Below are 22221 nucleotides of genomic sequence, written 5' to 3' on the forward strand. Positions count from 1 at the left end.
ACTATAAATGATAATAAACAATTTTGAATTTATAATAAACATTAATAGCATAATAATTCACTACAAATAGTATTCGTCAACAATAATTTTCTAATTATACACAATGTTTAATTATAACTTATTAAATCTTAATAATAATACGAATTTGTACAAACATCGTTATAACTTATTAGTGTGTAGTTTTATGCATATCTTTATTTAACAGTTTCTATTAGAAGGATAGTTAGAAGAGGACAATAGAAGAAATTTAAAATCACATTTGGTTTGCATTGAACAGTGTAATTTTTATTTTGTTTAAAATTTGTAGTATCAAATTGATATGATTTTATTTTACAATAAAAATAAATCCTAATCTAAATTAGCTAATGGTTCTTTTATATTAAGTAGTAGCTGTCAGATATTTGTATATAATAAGAAATATTTAGAAAACGATTATCTACTTTAAAACAAATCAATTGGTTACATTAAATAATAATTTTTTATATTCATCATCCCGTTTAAACATCAAACTAGACAGCATTGTACTGATAAACACAAATATTTATCTAAAAAAACAGTCTAAACGTAGTTAACAAACATTATTATAATAGTTTTAATATTGGTAAATAATTTTCCGAGGATATAAGTATTACCTATTTTACACTTGATGACTAGAGTGTTTACTAATGTATAAGCTATAATAAATATTAATTAAATGATTTTTTTTTAATTTAAATGTCATTATTATTAATAATATACTTGCACACTCTTCGGATAAAAAATAACAGTTTCAGTTTCAGAATATAATCAGTATAGTGTTTGTTTAAGCCAACAGTGTATCTGCTTCAAGTCCTTCTTCAACTGTTATGTACATACCTTCCTCTTCATACGCACTATCGTGTTTAGCTAGTATACGTAAGAGTGGTCTCAATTTCAACCACCACTGAGTTTTAGCTATACGCTGTCTATAAATAAAAATACATTTTTACATTCAAAACTATGTGTATAACTTTAAATTTGTATTAAATATAAGTAATAAAGCATTCATACAACTCTAGCAAAACCTTAGATTATTAGTTATTATTAATATTCCCTTTCAAGAAGAAATATTCTTAAGAGAATGTCAGCGCAATATTTGTTTTCTCTCTCAAACCCACGCAAAACATAGATAAATGATATACGCTTTACCTAAATTAGTTTTTAATATTTTTTGAGTAATATTAGAGAAAATCATCTATTACAAAAATTATGTAGAATAATATTTTTGAGGGAATGACATATTATCAGTTTTATATTTTATTGTTATTTGATTTTGTATTAGACTTTCAAAGAAAAAAAAAATTTTAATTTAAATGATGTTTATATTGTTTTGAGACAATATTTAAACAAATTGATATGTCAAACCCTAAAAAATATTATTCTCTATCGTTTTTGTAATAAGTGATTTTACTCTAATATTACTTAAAAACATAAAAAAAATGTATTCTGCATAAATGCGTTTTGTCTATGTTGCACGTGGGCTAGAAAGAAAAAACAAATAGTGCGCTAACATCTTCTAAGCTCAAAATTCCATGGTTTAAATGTCACAATTACAATTACCTTTTTAGTTTTTACATCATTTCTACTTTTTAAAATATTCACTCAATATTATAACTAATTAGATAATTATTAAATAGATGTAATATAAATTAATTTAATAGAAATATTGGAATTTTAAAAATGAATATTCCTCCTTACAACCTACATTCCAGTTGACATAATGATTTAAATAATTTGTGAACTTTTTAAATAAAATTAATAAAATATAAAATACATTAAACCAATGTCCTTACTCAAAATTAGTGAGAGGCAATAAATCAGTTAAAGGTGTGAAACGATACTGCCGTCTTATTACACCCATCATTGCTGCTGTATCTGGATTATCAGTATAAATTGTTCCATCTGGTCTTGTAGATTCTCTCAATTTTTCTACAAGCCATTCCACACATTTTGCTGCTTGCTTTGTACCCATATTACGATCAAACGGAGTAGGTGAACCGCCTTGTTGCATATGACCTAGAAACATACATTTATAATGAACAATTTACAAGATCAATTAGAAATCAAGTTAATTTTTGTTTTTAACTATTTCATTAGATTCAGTAATTTAAAATACTACAAAGTTTTACCTAAAACATTCATACGAGTACTGAATAATCCTTTTCCTTCTTCAGTGTAAAGTCTAAATATAAAGTCAGTATTGTAATTCTCACTACATTTTTCGTTCCTAAAAATAAAAACACAATTTTAAGGCTTATTAATTAAATAATAACATTGTTTTTATTTAGAAATTAACCTTAATATCAAACCACGTTGAACACCTTCTGCCATCTTTGAAGCCATATGATATACATCGTTTTGCAAATCTTTTATGGTAAATTTCTCTTCATATATATAAGCTGCATCAGCACCGCCAGCTAGACCGGCAACAGTAGCTAAATATCCACAATAACCTCCCATAGTTTCAATAACAAATACACGTCGCTTAGTACCTTGAGCAGACTGTCTAATTCTATCACAAATCTAAAATTAAACAATTGTTAACTATATATTATAGACTATACAAGTGTATAAAAGGCAGTAATAAATAAAATATGGTATTTGTGATACAAATTTTAAAGAAAGTTTAAATAAAATTACAAACCTCAGTGATTTCATTTAGAGCGGTATCACAACCTAATGAAAATTCTGTACCGGGCACATTGTTACTAATAGTTGACGGTATTATAACCATTGGTATGCAGAATTCCGGGAAATTTTTACGGTTCTGAACTAACTGAATTCCAGCTTGATACGCCTAAAATAATTAAGTTAATATAAATTTCACACTATTTACAAGAAATAATAAATATAAAATAGTACCCACCTCAAAGCCTCCAATTATCAACAGTGCTTGGATGTTGAACTCTTTAAGCCTTGCTGCAATTTCCGGCATTCTTTTTTCAGGAAGAGTACGCTTAGTACCCAACATAGCACCGCCTTGGCCAACCCAGCCGGTAACATCGGACCACTGCATTACTTGAATCTAAGCAACCAACCAAATTGTTTAACGCTATAGCCTTTTTACATAATAATATTAATATACTCACATTTCCTGCAACTAAACCTTCCACACCATCATGAATACCATAAACAGTGTCACCTCTGTAGATGCAATTTCGAACAAATGAACGTACAGCAGAATTCATACCACAAGCAGGAGCTCCAATGTGCATTACAGCTAGAGTATAACCTTCCTGTAATTGACAATGACTCAAAATTATTAATATGCCATAATTAAGTTTCATTTATAAAATTAAAACTACTGATACAATCTTTGTAAATAAAGAATCTGCATTACAATATAACAAAAGCCCAATCAAAACACTCAAATAAATAGTCAACACTAATAAAACTTTGATACCTATTTAAAAAACAATATCTACTATAATGTGATATGATGTTTAAATAATTATTGTTTTTTTTGACATCAATTTTTAATTTCAAACCACGCATAATAGGCGTTATGAAGCTTGAAAATAAAAATACTCCAAAAATACCATTACTCCACCATAAGTCATCTTACCTGACCCCACAGCGTGTCTTGCTGTTATATAAAAACAATAATTTTAATGTGATATTTTTTGTATGTGTGTAGTGTTTGCAATAATAATATATTGCACAACAAATTGGAAAATCAATTTACTTACTCGATTTAAACTCTAAAAGATCCATAGAAAAAATTTCAAACAATATTGTTTAAGTTAATAAAAATAAATATGAGAATTTAATTAAGATAAAAATATTTCTATCAAATAATGATCAACTTACCAATCCACGTCCCAATTCATCAAATGCTGAGCGTGGAGGCTTCAAACGTGTCAACATTTTGTACGTTTCCAAATTTCTCGCAAAACTCCTGCAAACAAAAATTAATCATTTAATGAATAATTTGTCCATAGGACAAACTGTTCCACAGTTCATACAGTTTTTAAAACATATTTTAAGAGGTGTTCTTAGGCAAATGAATTGTTCAATTGTTCAATAATAGCAGAATGTACATAATTTTATATAAATGTATTGGTTTTACATTTTTATTTTTATTTAAAAATGTAATCTAATTTTTAATTAGGGGTTCACAAAAAGAAATTTTCTAGTACTTTTTAAAAACATCATTGTCATTGGGTAGATAGGTTAAATTTAAATTCAATAATTATTCATTTTTCTTCCAATTATTTTAAAAAGTAATGGAAAATGTCTACATCTTTGATAAAAAATACAAACTATAAGACATAGTTTAGATATAGTTATAGATTTAATTCTACCAGAAACATCTCTCAAGTAAGATGATTAAAAGTGTTTGTTCACATTAAACAAACATTGTCAGACACAAAAAGAAAGAGAAATAAAAGAACTTCATAACCTATAACCAGTAAATTCATTGCTCTGCTTAGAATTACAGTGACCTTCTCAATGACAAGCTACACTCAACACCTATCTACAGCAGAGAAATTTGACAACTTTTTTTAAAATTACTTAGCACTATGGATTACGATATACTGCCATATAGACAAATCCGTCAAAAACCCCAATAATTTCATATTTGTATTTTTTTTTTTTATTATTATTATTATTTTAACAGGAACTACAGTTATTTATTTTTCTAAAACCATTAAACGTTGAACGAGTTTACAGGTTTATTTTATTTTTATTTAAAAATAACGACCTTTTGTTACTCCAGTATATTGGAGCTGCATTAGATATTTTACCTTCCTCTAAGTTGCACAGCCAATTCCCATTCTTTGTCCGCCATCGCTTTGGCAACAGCTTTGGTCTTTTCAACGCATTCCATCAGTGGTAAACGGACTGCCTGGTTGCCATCCAACGACACAACGCAAGCCTCAGTTTCCGGTGTAGCTTCCATCAAGGCCATAACAGCTTCGGCTCCCATTCTGCACCCCTGGCGATAAAAAAAAAATCACAATAACCACAAACATAATATAACTTGGCGTATATAATAAGTACTATACTACACGAATGACGTGACTTACAATTGAGTAACATTCGAAATTTTAGGAGATGCGTCATTTGACTTTACCTTAATGATAGACGCATACAACTTTAAACGATCTGATGAGATTTTGTACCTCAATAAATCATTAGGGGGGGAAGGAACTAACAAAAAATTGTCAAAAAAACCAAATAATTTTGACAATTATAAACTGAGTTACGGTTAACGAAATAAACCGCGGCGAATTCTCAAATAATAATTACAACCCATAATTTATACTGGACAGACGTTCTATTTTGTTTTTTTTTACTTTAAATTATTGTGTAATAAATAGTACCTAAAGGGATAATTATAATTATTTTTATATAATGTCAGATCATTAACGTGGATGATTAAAAATAATATTATAAACCACATTAAATTTTAGCCCTTTTCACTTCCTGTAGGTCATCGTTAACACCTTAACGCAAATAAACAATGTTGTGAATATTTACCAAAACTCTATCAAAAGCCGACGGGGCGCCTCCTCTTTGAACGTGGCCCAAGACCGTGATCCGCGTGTCCTGTTTCAAGTTGTCGACTACTACTTGTTTCACCATCTCGGCAGTGATCGGCTGTCCATCACGGTCAATTGCGCCTTCCGATACGATGATGATATTCAAACGCTGTCCCGCTGTCCGTTCCTAAATATACGTAAAAAATATTAAATACATACACATGAATATTAATAATAATTGAAAAATTAGCCAAACGACGCATGACATATCCCAAAAGCTCGTTCGCAAAGCTCAAATATAATAAGATTTTCAACCACCTGCAAGGTTTATATTTTTGGCGTACTACTATTTTTTGCCTTTACTAGACACTTACCCATCGATACGTATACACATTAATTGTTACATTTTCGAAAAACTTTTTGATAACAATAATTTAACGACACCTAGTAGTTTAGCAATTATTTCAAATGATTTCATCATGCACAACAACTAAGCGAAAAAGTGTACGTAAGCCCCATTGCAACAACTATCTAAAAGGATGATGATGAACAGCAACTTAGGTAATTAGGTATACATTATGAAGACTGGTCTGTATTGTAGAACATATATGACAATAAAGTCAACACAAGTTAGATTTTTCCTATTTTCATAAAACTAATGAAAATAAACTCAAACATCATATAAGAATTATAGACGTATATGCTACATTATCTGCGCATTACCAGGTGGTATTTGTTATGACTTATGGGTAACTTAAAAATGGAAAATTTTCAAATTTATATATAATATGCTTCAAACATTTTCGGAATTTATGACTAGAAAAAAATAGTATTAGACCATTAACGGTTAAGCATAAAAAAAAAAAAGGAAACGATAATTTCCTAAATGAGAAAAAACAATTAAAACCATAGATTTATTTATTCATTATTGTTAATTGTTATCTAGAGGTGATCCGAGTAGTATAAAAAAAATTATCACATTAAATTATTATTAGAAATTAATACAAATTAGATATATATTATACCTACGTCCTACAAGTTAAAATTCGAAATATTAATTCCTACACAAAATTAGACGAATTATTTCCTTTATTTAATCAAACTTAGTACTGACAACTAATGTAATGGCTGTATTAAAAATTAATTCTATTTGTGTGCTTAATTATAAGTGAAATTAAAAATAGAATAAATATGAAAAGATTTATAATAATGTTACAGATATATGAATACTTGAAAACAAATCCGATATTTTTACTATCTAGTTTTATTCCTACGGCTATTTTATTTTTTTATTTTTAGTTTATTATTATTCGTTTAAATAATTTTTCAAATTCACTTATAATTATACATAATTAATATTTAAATTTTAAATACAATCATAATGATAAATTGATAACACATAACTTGCCACAGTCTGAATGAAAGTAGGATATAATATAATATCACAGAATATAATAATATTGTCTAATTTTGTGTTGGAACTATAACATTTTTAATTCTAACACACGAGTACTGACTAAGTACTAATAACATATTATGTAATACTTTTTATTCGTAAAGCAACTTACAATTATGATTTTACCTTATGTCAACTGTGTAAGAAATTACATACGCATAAACTTATTTTTTTTAAGTACTTTTCGTTTGCATATTAAAGACGAAAATGTTATATTATAAATAATTTTATAAAAATATTTTGGAAAGTATGAAAGTAAATACAGCATATTATATGAAATGTGTTCTATATTATTAACGATAAATTATGGTAAATAATGGTGTAGTACCCTTGTTTTCGTTTGTTAGACTAATTGTATAGGTACGTTGTTTATTAGTTTAATTATTGTTAACAATAGCAATAGTTTATAATTGGTGACTAACAATCATATTATTTTAATTTTATATAGTTATGGTTAGTGTCGTCTTAAGACATTAGGCAACTACAATTAAATAAGGTAAAAATATGTAAACGCATGAAATTATGAAAATAAAAAAGCAATTAAATTAAATTCATAAAAATTAAAAAGTAATCATTGGACTAACTCTAGAAATATAATATTTGTATAATCTCAAGACAGCCTAATCATCATTTTAGTGATGATCTATAACCTTTAAGCGTTTAAATGAAAATAATAATAAGTAGTCGTAATAAAAATATTAACTTGTGATATACCTATTGACAAAATATAATTTTTAATACGATTAATTAAAAAAGCTTTTAAAAGCGATAGCAATTGTCAGTGTTTGTTCAATACACGCTATATAGGAATTAAAAATTAAGATATGTTGTATCTTCAACATACCGATTGATCTAGTTAAACGATAAGAACTCTTAAATCATTTAATTTGAATGTGTTGTTAAGTCTACTTTAAATTAACTTTCCCACATTTGACTAATAACTAATATGGAAACACGAAAAATTTTAAATTTATACCTTTTTGGATTTTAGAGAGATAATATGAGAAAATCAGAATTCTTATCAATTCGCTATAGATTCAGTAGGTATGTTGATAATAGAATATATATATTTATAATATAAATTTATATTGGAGCGCTTTTTGTAACAAGTCACAGACAAAACATCACCTTCTTCAATTCCTGTTACTATTAGAATCAAAAAAAGATATTACCAAACATAAATTAGTTGCAAAGCAAAAATACTCCTAGTTAGTAAAATGTAATTCTAGACCAAGGATGACGAGCATTTTAGAAATGACTAATGAGTAACGGACCTTATTACATTATAATTAAAGATCCCGAACAATTATGAATTATGATACTTTTATTTTTATAACTTTAAATTAACAATAATTGTCAATTGATCATTCAACACACAATCTGTTTAACAGAACTTTATCATGTAAATACAAAATATGATAAAATCCTTTAAAGTGTATCAGTTTATTTTAAGAAATACATTTTTGTAAGTATTTATATTTGATATTTATATACCTACTGCATTTTTTACATAGCTAACACACAAACAAACTAAAGTTAAATACAATATTTTTATAGCTAAATTATAAACCTTTGCCATCCTTGTTCTAGAGTCCAAATTAATACATGCATCATTGAACACTTAAATAATTATTACTCTTCCTCATACAGTCTTACACATTATATCTAAAGTCAAAATTGACAAAACGCACCACAATCAATCCTAGTCGCTTACACAATAATTCATTGTTGCATAAAATAAATTATGAATTAATTATGATCAATGATCATTATTCATCAAATAATCACGTGATTCATAAAAGTTGGGTCAAAATAATTGCCAAATACTATATAGTATATTGGTTAAATTAACGTTACCATTTGACACATTAAAAATATAACATGAACTACATTTTAAAACAATAGCTTGAATTCTTTAAATATAAAAGTAAAAATTGTAAACACTAAACTCAATTAATTAATGTAGATACATAGTAAATCAACTATCTTGAATGAAAACGGTAAAGTTAAGTGATATCAACATTAAAATAGAAAATGTACAATGGTTAAACTTTCACGAAAATAACATATTATAATCAGTGTACTTTTTAAATTTAAAATAAATATTTATGGATTCTCACTTAAAGAACAACAACAAAAGTAAATAGAACCTCAAAATTGTCACTTATACAACAGCACTTCTAAAATAATTTGTAACCAAATCCTTTTAAAAAATTAAAATATATTTTCTATGATCGTTTTGTAACACTATATTACATACAATTTCTAAACCAAATTTAATGGAATTACACTGATTAATAATAATTTCATGATATAGCTACAACCAAAGTATAATAATATAATATAATAATTAATGCAATGTATAAGGATAATATATAACACACTGGCGGACTAATACAACTCATGCATCATATTTTTATGCTGGTAAAACAGAAGTCAGTCTTGCCTGTAGCAATTTTTTACACATTTTCGACGCCCAATCTTGGTGAGGCGGCCATTCTGGAATGAACACAAAATCGGCTTCTGCCGCCAATGCCGTAACCAAAGCTAAATACCTGCACATTTTTTTAATATAGCACACTCCCACCATACATTTCTAAACATCCACTAATTCAATATTATACATGACAATAATTTATGTATACATATTTTTATACTATATACATGTATGTATATAATGTATATGAATATATAATACATATATGAGTTATACAGAGCAAATTTTTTTTTAATGCAAGACACTAATTTTTTTTAACAATTTTGCATTTTGTTTACGTCTTATAGTTAACATACTATTTGTCAGAATATTAAATTAAAATATCATAAAAATGACTTGAATAATTCATTGCTAATTACTAAGATGTTAAAAATGAAACAGATATATTTTAATCGTTTTTTTTATTTTTAAACAATAACATAAAACGAGTGCCTTGCGTTAAACAATAATCGCCTTGTATATGCATGTAGTTATAATTGTTATTGAATACATAAATGTAAATATTATATTATAATTATTATTAATAATATTACGGTTTCGCCACTACTGTACACTTCACCCCGCGACATAGCCACAAACAAATCAGACCAGTTTTCTTTATACTCTATAGATAAAATGAATTTGCGCGGTGAGCTTCCTATGACCTTATCTACAAATGAGGCAAGAATAAAACTTAAAATTTAAAATAGTTAAGCGCAAAGACAGATAAAATATAACACTGGGATAATCATGCTTTAGTATAATATATATATATAAATTATAAAATCAAAATGTGCGAGCGGTTGTTAATAGATTTAAAGGTGTGTTGGTAAATACATGTCAAAGAAGAAGTTGGCAAGAATTTCAGGTTAAGGTAATGATCATGTATTGTTTTTCTTTCTATAGTATAGTCCTTGCCTGCTCTAATTTGGTGCAAAGTTTGGTCGGCCAATCACGTGGTGGTGGCATCTCTGGTATAAACACGTAGTCAGCTTCACTAGTGAGGGCTGTGACAAGTGCAAGGTACCTTTATATGCAACAGCGGCGTTATTAAACTTGAAACAAGAACACTTCAATCACTTTTATTTTGTTATAAAAAGAAGAGATAGACCAAGTTTTAATATGGAGAAGTATTATTATTTAATAGGTAATTCAGCTTCACCAGACAAACAATTGAAAATCGAAGCCAAGTCAATTACTTTGAGTTTCAAATGTTAAGTAAATATTTATATAAATAAATACATTTGTATATATGCCTACAAGATTTTTTTTTCAAGAGTAGTGGATTTAACAAATACTTCTCAATTTATAAATTTCAAAAACAAAATCCTATTAAAATATTTAAAATGTACTTATTAAAAATAATGTATTATCCATAAAATTAAAAAAATTAAAAAGTTCTATTTGTTTAATCATACTTAGTAACTAGTAGGTAACTCAAATTATATATAAACCACAACTACAATAAACAAAGTATTTAAAAATAAACTTCTACTATCTTAAATTTCTATTAAAATACAATAATTGACTTAGCTAGATTACTAATTTAATATCCCTGATATATTGATAAGGAATAAAAATCTAAAAACTAAATAAACCTGTCTTAGGTGATTCTATGACTGTTCAAGATTTTCATCAGGTTATCATATAACAGTGTGATTAAAAACTATATTAAGTTTAATACATTCTGTATAATACATATAACTTATATAAAATAATTTATTTAAAAATTAAAACATTTTCTGAATATAATAAGCTTTTATATTATTCTATAACCTTCACAGTTCGCAAAAGTTATTACAAACATGAATTCAAGTATTCAAATCTAAACTTTTTTTGTTTAAATAATTAGAAAGAAGACCAAATAAATACTGCCACATCAAAGTGGAAACTTTGAACAATTTATTAGGTAGTTAAAATAAATAATTAAAAATAAATAAATCTAATTTTTAAATTGTTGTTATATTCATTACCCTCAATATTTAGCTATCTTATTTTTAAAGTATGAATGACAAAAATTAGAGTAAATCACGAAAATAAATAAGCATTTATTTATGACTTGTTTATTTACAAATAATTATTTAACAATATAGGAAATATTATTTTAATTTTCAATTATAAGTTGAATATATTTAAAATTTGGTCAAGAACAGATTATTCATAAATATTATACTTCATTAGCCAATTGTGTAATAAGAAAAAACTTTTTAAACAAAAATATACTCTACCCAAATCTATAGAAAAAAAAGGTGTTGCTATTATAAAAAATAAGTTGTATTGTGCAAGCAAGTACCAAAAGAGTTAAAACAATTTTAAATTTGTCTGAAAATGTGTATTTTGGTACTCTCTTTCATTCCCAGAAAACCCTATTTCAATATATAAGGTCTAATAGTTATAAGGTAACTAAAATATTTAGTACTATGTCTTAGCATGAACAGACTCTAAACATGTATTAAAACAAAGATATAAATAAATGTATGTATCACTAAAAGTAAATAATAAACTCAATTTTAGCTTATAAAAAAAGTCTAAATTATAAAATAGCAAAATAAAGTACTAATCTAAATTAATTAAAATATAATAAATCATTAATTGGTATAAATGAAAATCAAGTCTAAATTTATATAGCACAATAGTTTGATTAACCATTGTCTATTTAGAATAGCCCGAAGTAATGTTATAAAAAAAATAAATCCGTCTACTACAAATTACAAAATAAATTAAAGTAATATTTACCAAGATAAAATATATGTTAATATCAACATAATTAAAACAAAATGCAGAACTATAATAATACAATTTTTCAAACCATTTTATTGCTTGCTTATTATAACATAATTATGTTATCAATCATTAAAAAACTATATTGATAAAATTTCATTTAATTTCAACCTTTAACAAATTATTTATGATGGACTTTAATAAACAGACTTATACAAATAAATGGACCACCAAAATTACCAGATATCACAATAAAACAATAATTGTTATTCAATAATATTAAGCATTTACAATGACTGATTTAGTCAATAAATTTTAAGACCTAAGATGTAACTAAAATATTATAAATATTAAGCAACTTTTTTATCTTTATTTAAAATGAACTCAAAAATGTATATAAAAATTATATATTAGAAATTTCAAAGAAATGTATTTCTTTCTAATAAAAGATATTACAATAATTTTTGAAATTTTTTTTTGCGATTACTACCATCTAATATTTAATAAATCTTAAGGTCATAGAATCACCCAATTTTTGGAGTTTTCTCAATTTACTTAAAAAAATACCTAGTTTTAAAACTATTTAATAATTAGAATTAACAATCATACCCGCAATGACGTCCCATTACTTCCATAATAAATGTTCTCTGATGTGAATAGGCTGTTGACACAATAGCATCAATTGCGTCCATGATGCGATGTAATGCAGAATCCGTACCAATTGTCATGTCAGTACCACAAAAATCATTATCAATAGAACCAACCATTCCAACAATATTTAAATGTGCATATTTTTCACGTTCTGCTTTATTAATCTGTGAAGTCTGCAATAGCTCATCTAGAAGACTAGACCATTCTTGTCTAAATAGGTTGGCTCCTGTTAGAGAACCGTCACCTCCAATTACTACCAAATTTGTAATTCCTCGTTTAACCAGGTTGCAAGCAGCCTTTACTCGTCCAGCTCGTTCTTTGAAATCCATACATCGCGCTGAACCAATTACAGTACCACCCTAAATTATAAAATATTAAAAACTACAATTATTAATAAATAAATAATACATGTATTCAGTAATGTTCTATAAACTAGACTAGGGGTTATTTGAAGGTCAGAAATAATATAACTCAATAAGGTAAAGAACATCTCAAGTAAATTGATGCATCAGACAATAATATAAATATAATTTAAAACAAAATTATTTGCAGTAAATTTGTAATGCAGTTTTACAATATTTAACCACTAACAAATAGAACTATATTTTAATAAAGATAGGGACATAATAAAAATTACAAATTAATTAAACTTTAAAATAATGTCACCTTTTATATACATTTTACTGATCATCAAAGTTGTAACACAACTCAGCCTTACATGGTTTACTGAGGTCATGTTATAAGAGTAGCCATAAATGTAGTTAATTTTTATAATAACAAATATATCTATATATATTATAAAATCACCATATAAGTAAGTTATATACAAGTCAATGTTTTATTCAAATTCAAATGCTACGGATGGAGATACAAAAATTAACAATAAACAGTGCTAGGAGTATATTTATTTAATGGCAATTAGATTTATAATATTACAACAAATCAATGCAGTAATAGCATATGGCAATTTTCTAAATCAGACAAGACTATTGTTTTAAGATATATAAAGATGAATAAAATGTTATAATATTCATCATTCAACATATTACATATTGTAAAATGTACTATGACTTAAAATTTTTATAATTTATAAGTTAATTTGAATTAGTTGACCCTCTATTTTATTACATGAAAGCAAATTTATTTCAGATAATTATTGTTTTTATTAAATTGTAACAGTAAAATATATTTTTGGACCACTTGTATGACTAACTAATACAAGCAACTTTATAAAAATTCAAAACGAGTATTTAATTTAAAATACACTGCACGAACTAACAATAATACATATTTATGAGAACACAATATCTATCAACATTTGTATAACAGTTATATAAACATAACTTCTAACAAAAAAATTCATAAATTATGTGAATTTTACTCAACACACCTTATGTATTATAGATGACACCGAAGACCAATTAGCTTCTTCTATGTTCTCCCCGCCATCCACCATACCTTGGTAACCCTCTTTAATGAAAAAAACCTTGCAGCCAAGGTATATAGCCATACGAACAACTGCACGGACAGCAGCATTCATACCTGTCAAAATAAAAATAATTTTTAGAAGTCTGTTAGACTATTACAATTTTATCAAAATAAGATATTAAATAGCAATTAAAAATTAACTAAAGAATTATTGAACACAAGAAAAATAATATTAGTTAGTATTATTATGAGTTGGGTTTCTGAAAAAATTACATATCTTGCTGTGCTTAGCCAACATTGATTTTATTATATTAAATGTGTTCCAAAATAATTATACATTTCTAAGTTTGAGAGAAATTTTATTATATATTAGTAAAATTATATTTTTTTACAGCGAGAAATTTACAATTAAAACAATTGCTACTTTTAGCATAATATTGTTTTAAATATTAATTTAATTAATTAAAATTTTTTTTTTTATTGGTAGAGAAATTTCTCTGAATAACTCAACTTACTAAACTATTTATAAAGTTCAATACCTTAAATAAAAACTTTTTCTTTTCTATATTATAATGAAATATAATTCTAAGAACCAGCACAATATAATGGTTGGTTATACTTAAATTGAGCTCTGAGATTCTGAAATATAGCTAAATATGTATACTACTAATATGTACAATGCTCAGAAATTTTTAAAATAAAATAAGTATACTTTTTACTCAAAATTATTTCAATCCTCTAATTGAAAAACTAGCTACAAGCACAATGCCCAAAAACTCAATTCTTGCAGATAAATAAATAATAATTTTCTGGTTTACTTCATAATTATTAACTAATTTTTAAGTCATCCGTAAATAACTAAAAAAAACTGAAAATTATTCAGTACCTTGTGAATCGCCACCACTGGTGAAAACAGCAAGTCCTTTTCCCTTGTGAGAGCCCCGTTCAATGAATCTCTTTTGATCTTCCTCCATAATGTTCTTAAAAACAAAAATAATATATATTATAACATTATTATAATTATTAAAATTTAAAAAAAAAATCCTTACCTGGTGTACAAACGAACTAAAACTGACAACAATTTGAGTTTTTAAGCACGGGAAGAAGACTGAAAATTTAAATATATATATATGTTAACGTGCGACTATTTAATCATGTTCAGCAGGGTGATTGGCGACGAACAGTAACGTATTGTCAATAGTCTGTTCCGCTATCAATTGAGCAACTGCAAGAGCGTCCGCGGTTGCGCTCTATTTTAAAACCGTGAGTCTGAAGATATTACCTACAAAACGACCTCTTAGAGGTCACGGATCACGGTCAACGAATAGACGAAGTACGATAAGTTATGTTTACAGTTAAATTTTATTTTTAATTGTTATTATTTCACTCTACTAAGCAAGAAAGAAGGGAGGGACGTCGGAAAGCAAGGTCAACAGTGGAGCAGCGGGACGAGTATGGATGAAACACTCAAAGGCAACGAAAAGTGTGCTACTAGTGTTGTCCTACGACAGAAATGTAATTAGTATAAGATGACAACCACGCGCAAGTGCAGACGTGCAGTAATGTGGTATACGCCATAAATATTAAATGCAAAAATTATCATTTATCAATTATGCGATAAACGATGATACTGATAAGAAAATAACTAAAAAACTAAAACGCCGCCGTTGTTATCATATTCACCTGATATTTGATAACATTCTGTGATAGGCATGATTGATTATTTACTTGATGGATGAGTAAAATTTTTCATTATAATGTTATATTGTTACCATTAAATTATATTATACGTTTATACATTATTATAGGTATTATATAATATTTTTATCTGGTATTTATGGTATTCCTACCTTCACAATTTCAGCATTTCCACTCTATATATAAAACAAAAAAATAAATATTAAAAGTCAAAAACAATAAAATAGGTAATAAAAACATCAACTTTTTTTAAATTTTCCTATCAATTTAGTTATAAACAGTAAATTGTACATTTTGTAATTGTAGGCTATTTATCTTGTCGAAATTTTACATTTGATAACATATAAAAAACTAATAACCGATAATTAAATGATTATTATTTTTTTATAAACATATTATCCTCTTTAACTACATTTTAGTTCATCCTAACATGATCAATTTAGAAGTATAAAATTTGTACCCATGATATATTCTTTTTCTTAATATTAACTTCTTTAATAAACATTATCTACCTATATCTAATATCTATATTTAAAAGCTCTATTTACTTAATATCATGATTAACTAACTTAGTTATTATATTTATCATTTATTTTAAAATGTGTATAATTACTATAATTATGTAGGTATTATCTAGGTTGAGAAACACTGGTAGTTCTCTTGGATTTTTGCTGCTGTTTTATCCACTTCCCTGTGACCTGCTAAGAAATGATTTTTTTTCTTTTTCACATACAACTTAGTACTAGTAGGTACTTCCCATAAAAACTTTTAATACCTTTACTGTCTCGCTGTTCTTAAATACTTTGTATAAATGGTTTAATGAGATTAGTTTGTTCTGCTGTCCTTAGTTCTGGGCACGGATATAGATACTCAATATAGTGTGTTATACATTTAAATAGTTATATTTTTTGTATACCTTCCTGAAGTATAACATAATATTTGTAAAAACATATAAATATATTGTTGTTTATAATGAATTTTACTTTGACACACAGGTAGGTATGTTTAAAATTTAAACACTATTAAGTATTAATGTTTAAAAAAATTTTATAATTATTTTTAAATTAATTTAAAAATCAATTATATACTATAGAATATAGATTAGATGTATTTTGTAATAATATATTTGTTACTATTTTTTCTATACAACTACGCCTAAATTTAATGTATCAATTAAATCATAACAAATCATCAATTATTTTTGATAACTACTTAAGTCTAAATGGTTCTAAAAACATAATTTTACTGTTAGGATAACAGAATTATTGTCAAACATGTGTTAACTTATTTCTAAATAGCTATAGGTACATAAATTCTTTCAGTTAAATTTTTGTTTGAATTTAACAAAATTATTTATTTATAATACTCGGTTTCAATATTATAAAAACATTAAAAGAAAACATACACAAATATTGTTTAAAATGCACATGAATACTCACATCAATATTTTTTTTTCTAAAGTTCTCAAAAATGATAAAAATATCATGATCTCCATACGCAGAACATTTTCTTTAACTGTTCTCATATTCACATAATAATGTTTTCTCCTTTTGCTTTTGAATTCAATTTTTATCTGTCTGATTAAATAAATAACATAGTTTGTTTACAGTTACATACATTATATATAATTTTGTCAAGAACTTTACTTGCTGGTTGTCTTTTCCATTGTCCAATTTCAATAAAAATTTCAATGTTATTGCCAACTATTGCTAACTTTTCTACCAACAAGAACCATCCACATTTTTGTAGGTTAATGAATTAGTAATTACAAACTCTGTTTGCACAGAAACCAAATATTACTATAGATAATAAAAAAATTAAACAGAACATAAATATTAGTTAGGTTATCACTAGAGATAGAATGTTGATGACCTAAGAAAGTATCAAAAATAACCCAAAAAATATGCTTTAATGCCCTAAAAAATATAAAAAATGTTCGTAAACAAGATTTAGTAAACACTTATATTTTAAATTTAATATGCAGTAAAAACTAAAAACAAGTACCTATATGAAATTATGTGAATACCGAATCATTACTGACAATAGGCAGTTCCTTTTACAATACCTAATTAATACGTCGATCATAAACGTCCATGTCAATTTAATCGAATTTATTCCATACCTACAATTTATAAATATAATAGTCGATAAGCATGTATGATCGGCGTAGGTATCGCGTATGTGTGTAATAAGCACTAAGAGATGGGATGTTGATTATTATTAATAAACTAACAAATAATAATTCTTATTGTTAGTTGTTACAACAAAAATCCACCAATAATAAATAATAATAATGAAATAATTTTTTTTAAACAAATTTTCTTTAAAATCTATAATTCGAGAAAAATGGCTTATACTGGCCATATTGTACAAAAACTAATAATCATGACTAATAATATAAAAAAATGACCTAAAAATATAAAACCGTGACAATAAAAATCAAATCATGCAATGTTTTAAAGTATAAAGTAATATAGATACATACAATATTTCTGGCAATATTAAAGCTGACCCGCTTTTGTTAGTGTCTTTGTAAAATAAGAACTAATATAATAACTACCTACTTGGAGTCTTTTTGTAACAAGTCAAAGAATATTTTTTTTTCAAAACTATTTTATTGTAATACTTTATAAAACGTTAATATTTCTCGTTTCTTGATATAAATAATTATTTAATTGGTATTTAATAAAAAAAATGTATGCAAGGTAACTATAAGATAAGAATAACAGTGTTAGGTAATTTTCCACACCACCTTTATTATTAAACAACGTACAATAACATTGTCCGTATTGTTTAATAACTTTATGAGGTATTACACGAGGCGCGTTTTTTTATTGTGGTGTCCCCAGTAGGCCTAATCCACATCGTAAGCGAGAACGCATCATATGCAGGGGCGTATTTAGGTAGTGGCTTTGGGTCCAGTTGTCCAGAACGGCAAATTTTTATTTCGTACTTTATGAGTACTGTCGCAGTGACGTCAATCATTAATATTTTTCACAACAAATGTGTGCCATAGAGGTATAAAATACTATAATATTTATATAACACGGTATTCTATGGTATTAACAGTTTGACCACTATTACGCGGCGTAGAAGTATTTTAATTTTTTTGGATGGGGGTGGAGGCGGCAAAATATGTGTTGCCCTTATCCTAAAATTCCTAAATACGCCACTGATCATATGAATGCATTCAAATAATAAAAAAAAATATACAATAACTTAAATTATGTGGATATTGATAATACTATATAATATAAAACGGATAATGTGTATAATATATGTGTGTTGCCGGCCGGCGATAGTCAATGTGTTGGATGAGTGGATGAGAGATGAGCGCTAATGCGTAAGGGGACAACTAAATAAACATTATACTATAATGCTGCCAATCTTCCTCCGGGTTGAAACGAAGCCGAGTGCCGACACATTTTCCATCAGCTTTGTGACAAATTCTTCTTCACTAATAAATATTATATAATTTTATATAGTATACTGTATACCTACTACGGTTCTAAAAGTTATAATATAATACAAACAAATCCTTTGGACAGTTGATATTAAGATGAGCTTCTTATTGATGCTGCCAATCTTCCTCCGTGTTGAAACGAAGCCGAGTGCCGACACATTTCCCATCAGCTTTTTGACAAATTCTTCTTCACTAATAAATGTTATATAATTATATATAGTATACTGTACCTACTACGATTCTAAAAATTATAATGTAATACAAACAAATCCTTTCGACAGATGATTATCATCAGTTGAATTTCTTTTTGATGCTGTCAATCTTCCTCCAGGTTGAAACGAAGCCGAGTGCCGACACATTTCCTTCAGCTCAATGACAAATTCTCCGTCGGTGAGTAGTCCATGATCCAGCCAAATGTTCGGTTCCTATAAAACTTCAACTAATGTGCTGATTAAATGTAATTTAAACTTATAGTACAATTTTAATGTTTAAGAAATCTATGTTGGTGTTCTTTTATTTTTGAATTTAAATTAATTTGAAATTTAATATTCATAATTTATCAGTTAAAAATGTAAACAAGAACTAAAAAGATTATGGTATATTGCAGTTTAACTTTCTGTTCGGTGGCCACCTTTTTAATTCCTCACTCTCTTTTATAAGAAAGTTAAACAGCACAATAACTATAAAAAATATAAATTTAAACATACACAAAGACGAACTTGCTTTGTGATAAAAAAAAAATTGAAAAAATTGCTAATTTATCAACATATTATTAAAATAAAAAGAACACCTAAAACCGTAGTACAGTATATTATCTGAAAATAACCATAAAAATTAAGTATAATTTAAGTAAATATTCATAATATACTATACTACTTTCAAAAAATTATAATATTAAACAAACACAGCCTTGCGACACTTATTTTTATTATTCAGATGAGGTTCTTAATGATACTGCCAATCGTCCTCCGGGTTGACATTATACAAGGATATAGCGTAATTATTTCAGTTTTCTTGTTTTTCCAATATTATGGCAAGACCTGAAATTTTTTGTTTTATTTTACTATTTACCACCCAAAGTACCAAATTGATACATATTTGCTACAAGAATTCACGACAAACAAAAAATAAACTACATAATTGTAAAATCATTATACATTTTTCGCTACGTCCAGGATCTAAGGTGTACTTAAGCACTTTATTTTATTCTTGGCAATTTCATCATTAACGCATGGTCGGTAACCTTTTTGAACTCTCAGGCCACATTCACAAATTAAAAACAGTTTGCGAACCAGATAAAAATAAAAACTTTATATTCTTATTCTATTTTTCTTTTTTTTATTATTTACTATGGAAAAAAATAATGTCTAGAACTTTAAAATAAAAAAAAATTTCAGTGTTTTAGAATTTAAAACGGGTCGTATTATACAATAACCCGCCAGTTGCCGACCACTTCATTAAACTGGACGATCGGAAATAAAATATAGGTCTGTCATCGGGGTAACAGCTTGTAGAAGTCAATAAACATTTATTTTATGTATAAAAAGTAAATTTATTACTACCCCAAAATTATAGGACAATTAACCTACGTAAGTATCCTTCGACGGTTTTCGGCGAAATCAAGCTGTGCCATATTAAAGTTCAAACGTGCACCGTCACCGAAGTAACAGCTAGTTTATTTCTTCATTTGTCTTCTTTACGCTTCGTAATGGAATTATTGAAATATTTTATGAAAATGAGAGTACTTGTCATGTACTGAAGGCTGTTGTTTGACGACTATTCAATAAAATTATAAGAATTGTTAATCGTCTCCTACAAATGACGACGATTGTCGTTTGCCATGGATGATAAATATTATAATTATGTTTTTTTTTTATAGAACTCTGTGTGATTTTATAGGATTCATTATTATATTTCAGCTGTCTTGCATACGAAACTTTTGGTATCTAATAAATTTCATACGTAAAATCATAATAATTGTATATTATCCTGATTTTTTTTTTTAAATTATAATTTTATAACGGTTATTAACGGTTTTATACGGTTTGGCTGCACTAAATGATTAATAATTTTAAAAATATTTAAAAGTTTAATCATTAAACTGATATTACATACTAAATAGTTAATAGATTATGATCTATTACATATAATAAAGAAGGACTTACAAAATTAATAAAATTAATTTCTAAATACAAGCAGTTATTCACATTCAACTCGTTATACACATATATAGTCACATATCATATACCTATCATAATTGAAAAAAATTCATATATTTCGTTTATTGTGGTTTCTTGTAACAAATAGTACCTAGTCACTAGTCAATGCTTTGGGGAATCAATTTACTTTTTAAACTCAAAACAAAATATATTCATTTTTATGAAAAATCCGCTACCCGGATGATGTAATCGATGTAGATGCATATTTTATTAATTTATATATTATAAATTATATAATACTGAACTTCAAACAGTCATAATATAAGTTTCCAGTGAGCATTTTATTTTTGTTTTTGCATTAAAAAAACTAATGAGAATTCCTATAGAAAATTTTAAAATTGTAGATATAAAAAGAAAATATTTATATGAATACAAATGAAAAAAATAATTTGAACATTTTAAAAATTTGTAATAATAAAAAAATAAAGAACATTGCATATATATAGTTTGAAATATTTTTAAAATAATAACATAAATAAGAAATACTTTCATAAAAAATTAGTTAAAACTTTAAGTTATCGGTGTATAAGATTATTTGTTTTTAAACTATATAGTATTATAGTCTATAACACAATATAAAAATCGTTTTACAAGAATTAGTTTTT

The 22221-nt window shown here is 26.3% G+C and overlaps 1 protein-coding gene across 5 annotated transcripts; it reads right to left on the reverse strand.

The window, feature by feature from the left end:
- Positions 1-258: 258 nt before the first annotated feature.
- On the reverse strand, positions 259-15965 carry LOC132920614 (ATP-dependent 6-phosphofructokinase). Of its 5 annotated transcripts, none has more exons than XM_060983130.1 (18): positions 15920-15965; positions 15286-15344; positions 15123-15216; positions 14199-14350; positions 12767-13167; positions 9407-9515; positions 5503-5691; positions 4767-4957; positions 3829-3916; positions 3708-3719; positions 3584-3604; positions 3108-3254; positions 2885-3043; positions 2663-2815; positions 2315-2541; positions 2148-2245; positions 1812-2034; positions 259-944 (listed from the first exon to the last, which is right to left on the reverse strand). In XM_060983130.1, the coding sequence occupies exons 1-18, from the start codon at positions 15948-15950 to the stop codon at positions 803-805; spliced, it is 2496 nt and encodes an 831-aa protein (XP_060839113.1). In that variant the 5' UTR covers positions 15951-15965; the 3' UTR covers positions 259-802. The 5 variants fall into 5 exon arrangements, with proteins under 5 accessions (XP_060839113.1, XP_060839105.1, XP_060839139.1 ...); XM_060983122.1 differs by lacking the exon at positions 9407-9515 and adding an exon at positions 10355-10463; XM_060983156.1 differs by lacking the exons at positions 9407-9515; positions 15920-15965 and adding exons at positions 10355-10463; positions 15519-15830.
- Positions 15966-22221: the final 6256 nt, after the last annotated feature.

Source organism: Rhopalosiphum padi, chromosome 1 (genome assembly GCF_020882245.1).
Source record: "Rhopalosiphum padi isolate XX-2018 chromosome 1, ASM2088224v1, whole genome shotgun sequence".
Lineage (NCBI taxonomy): Eukaryota > Metazoa > Arthropoda > Insecta > Hemiptera > Aphididae > Rhopalosiphum > Rhopalosiphum padi.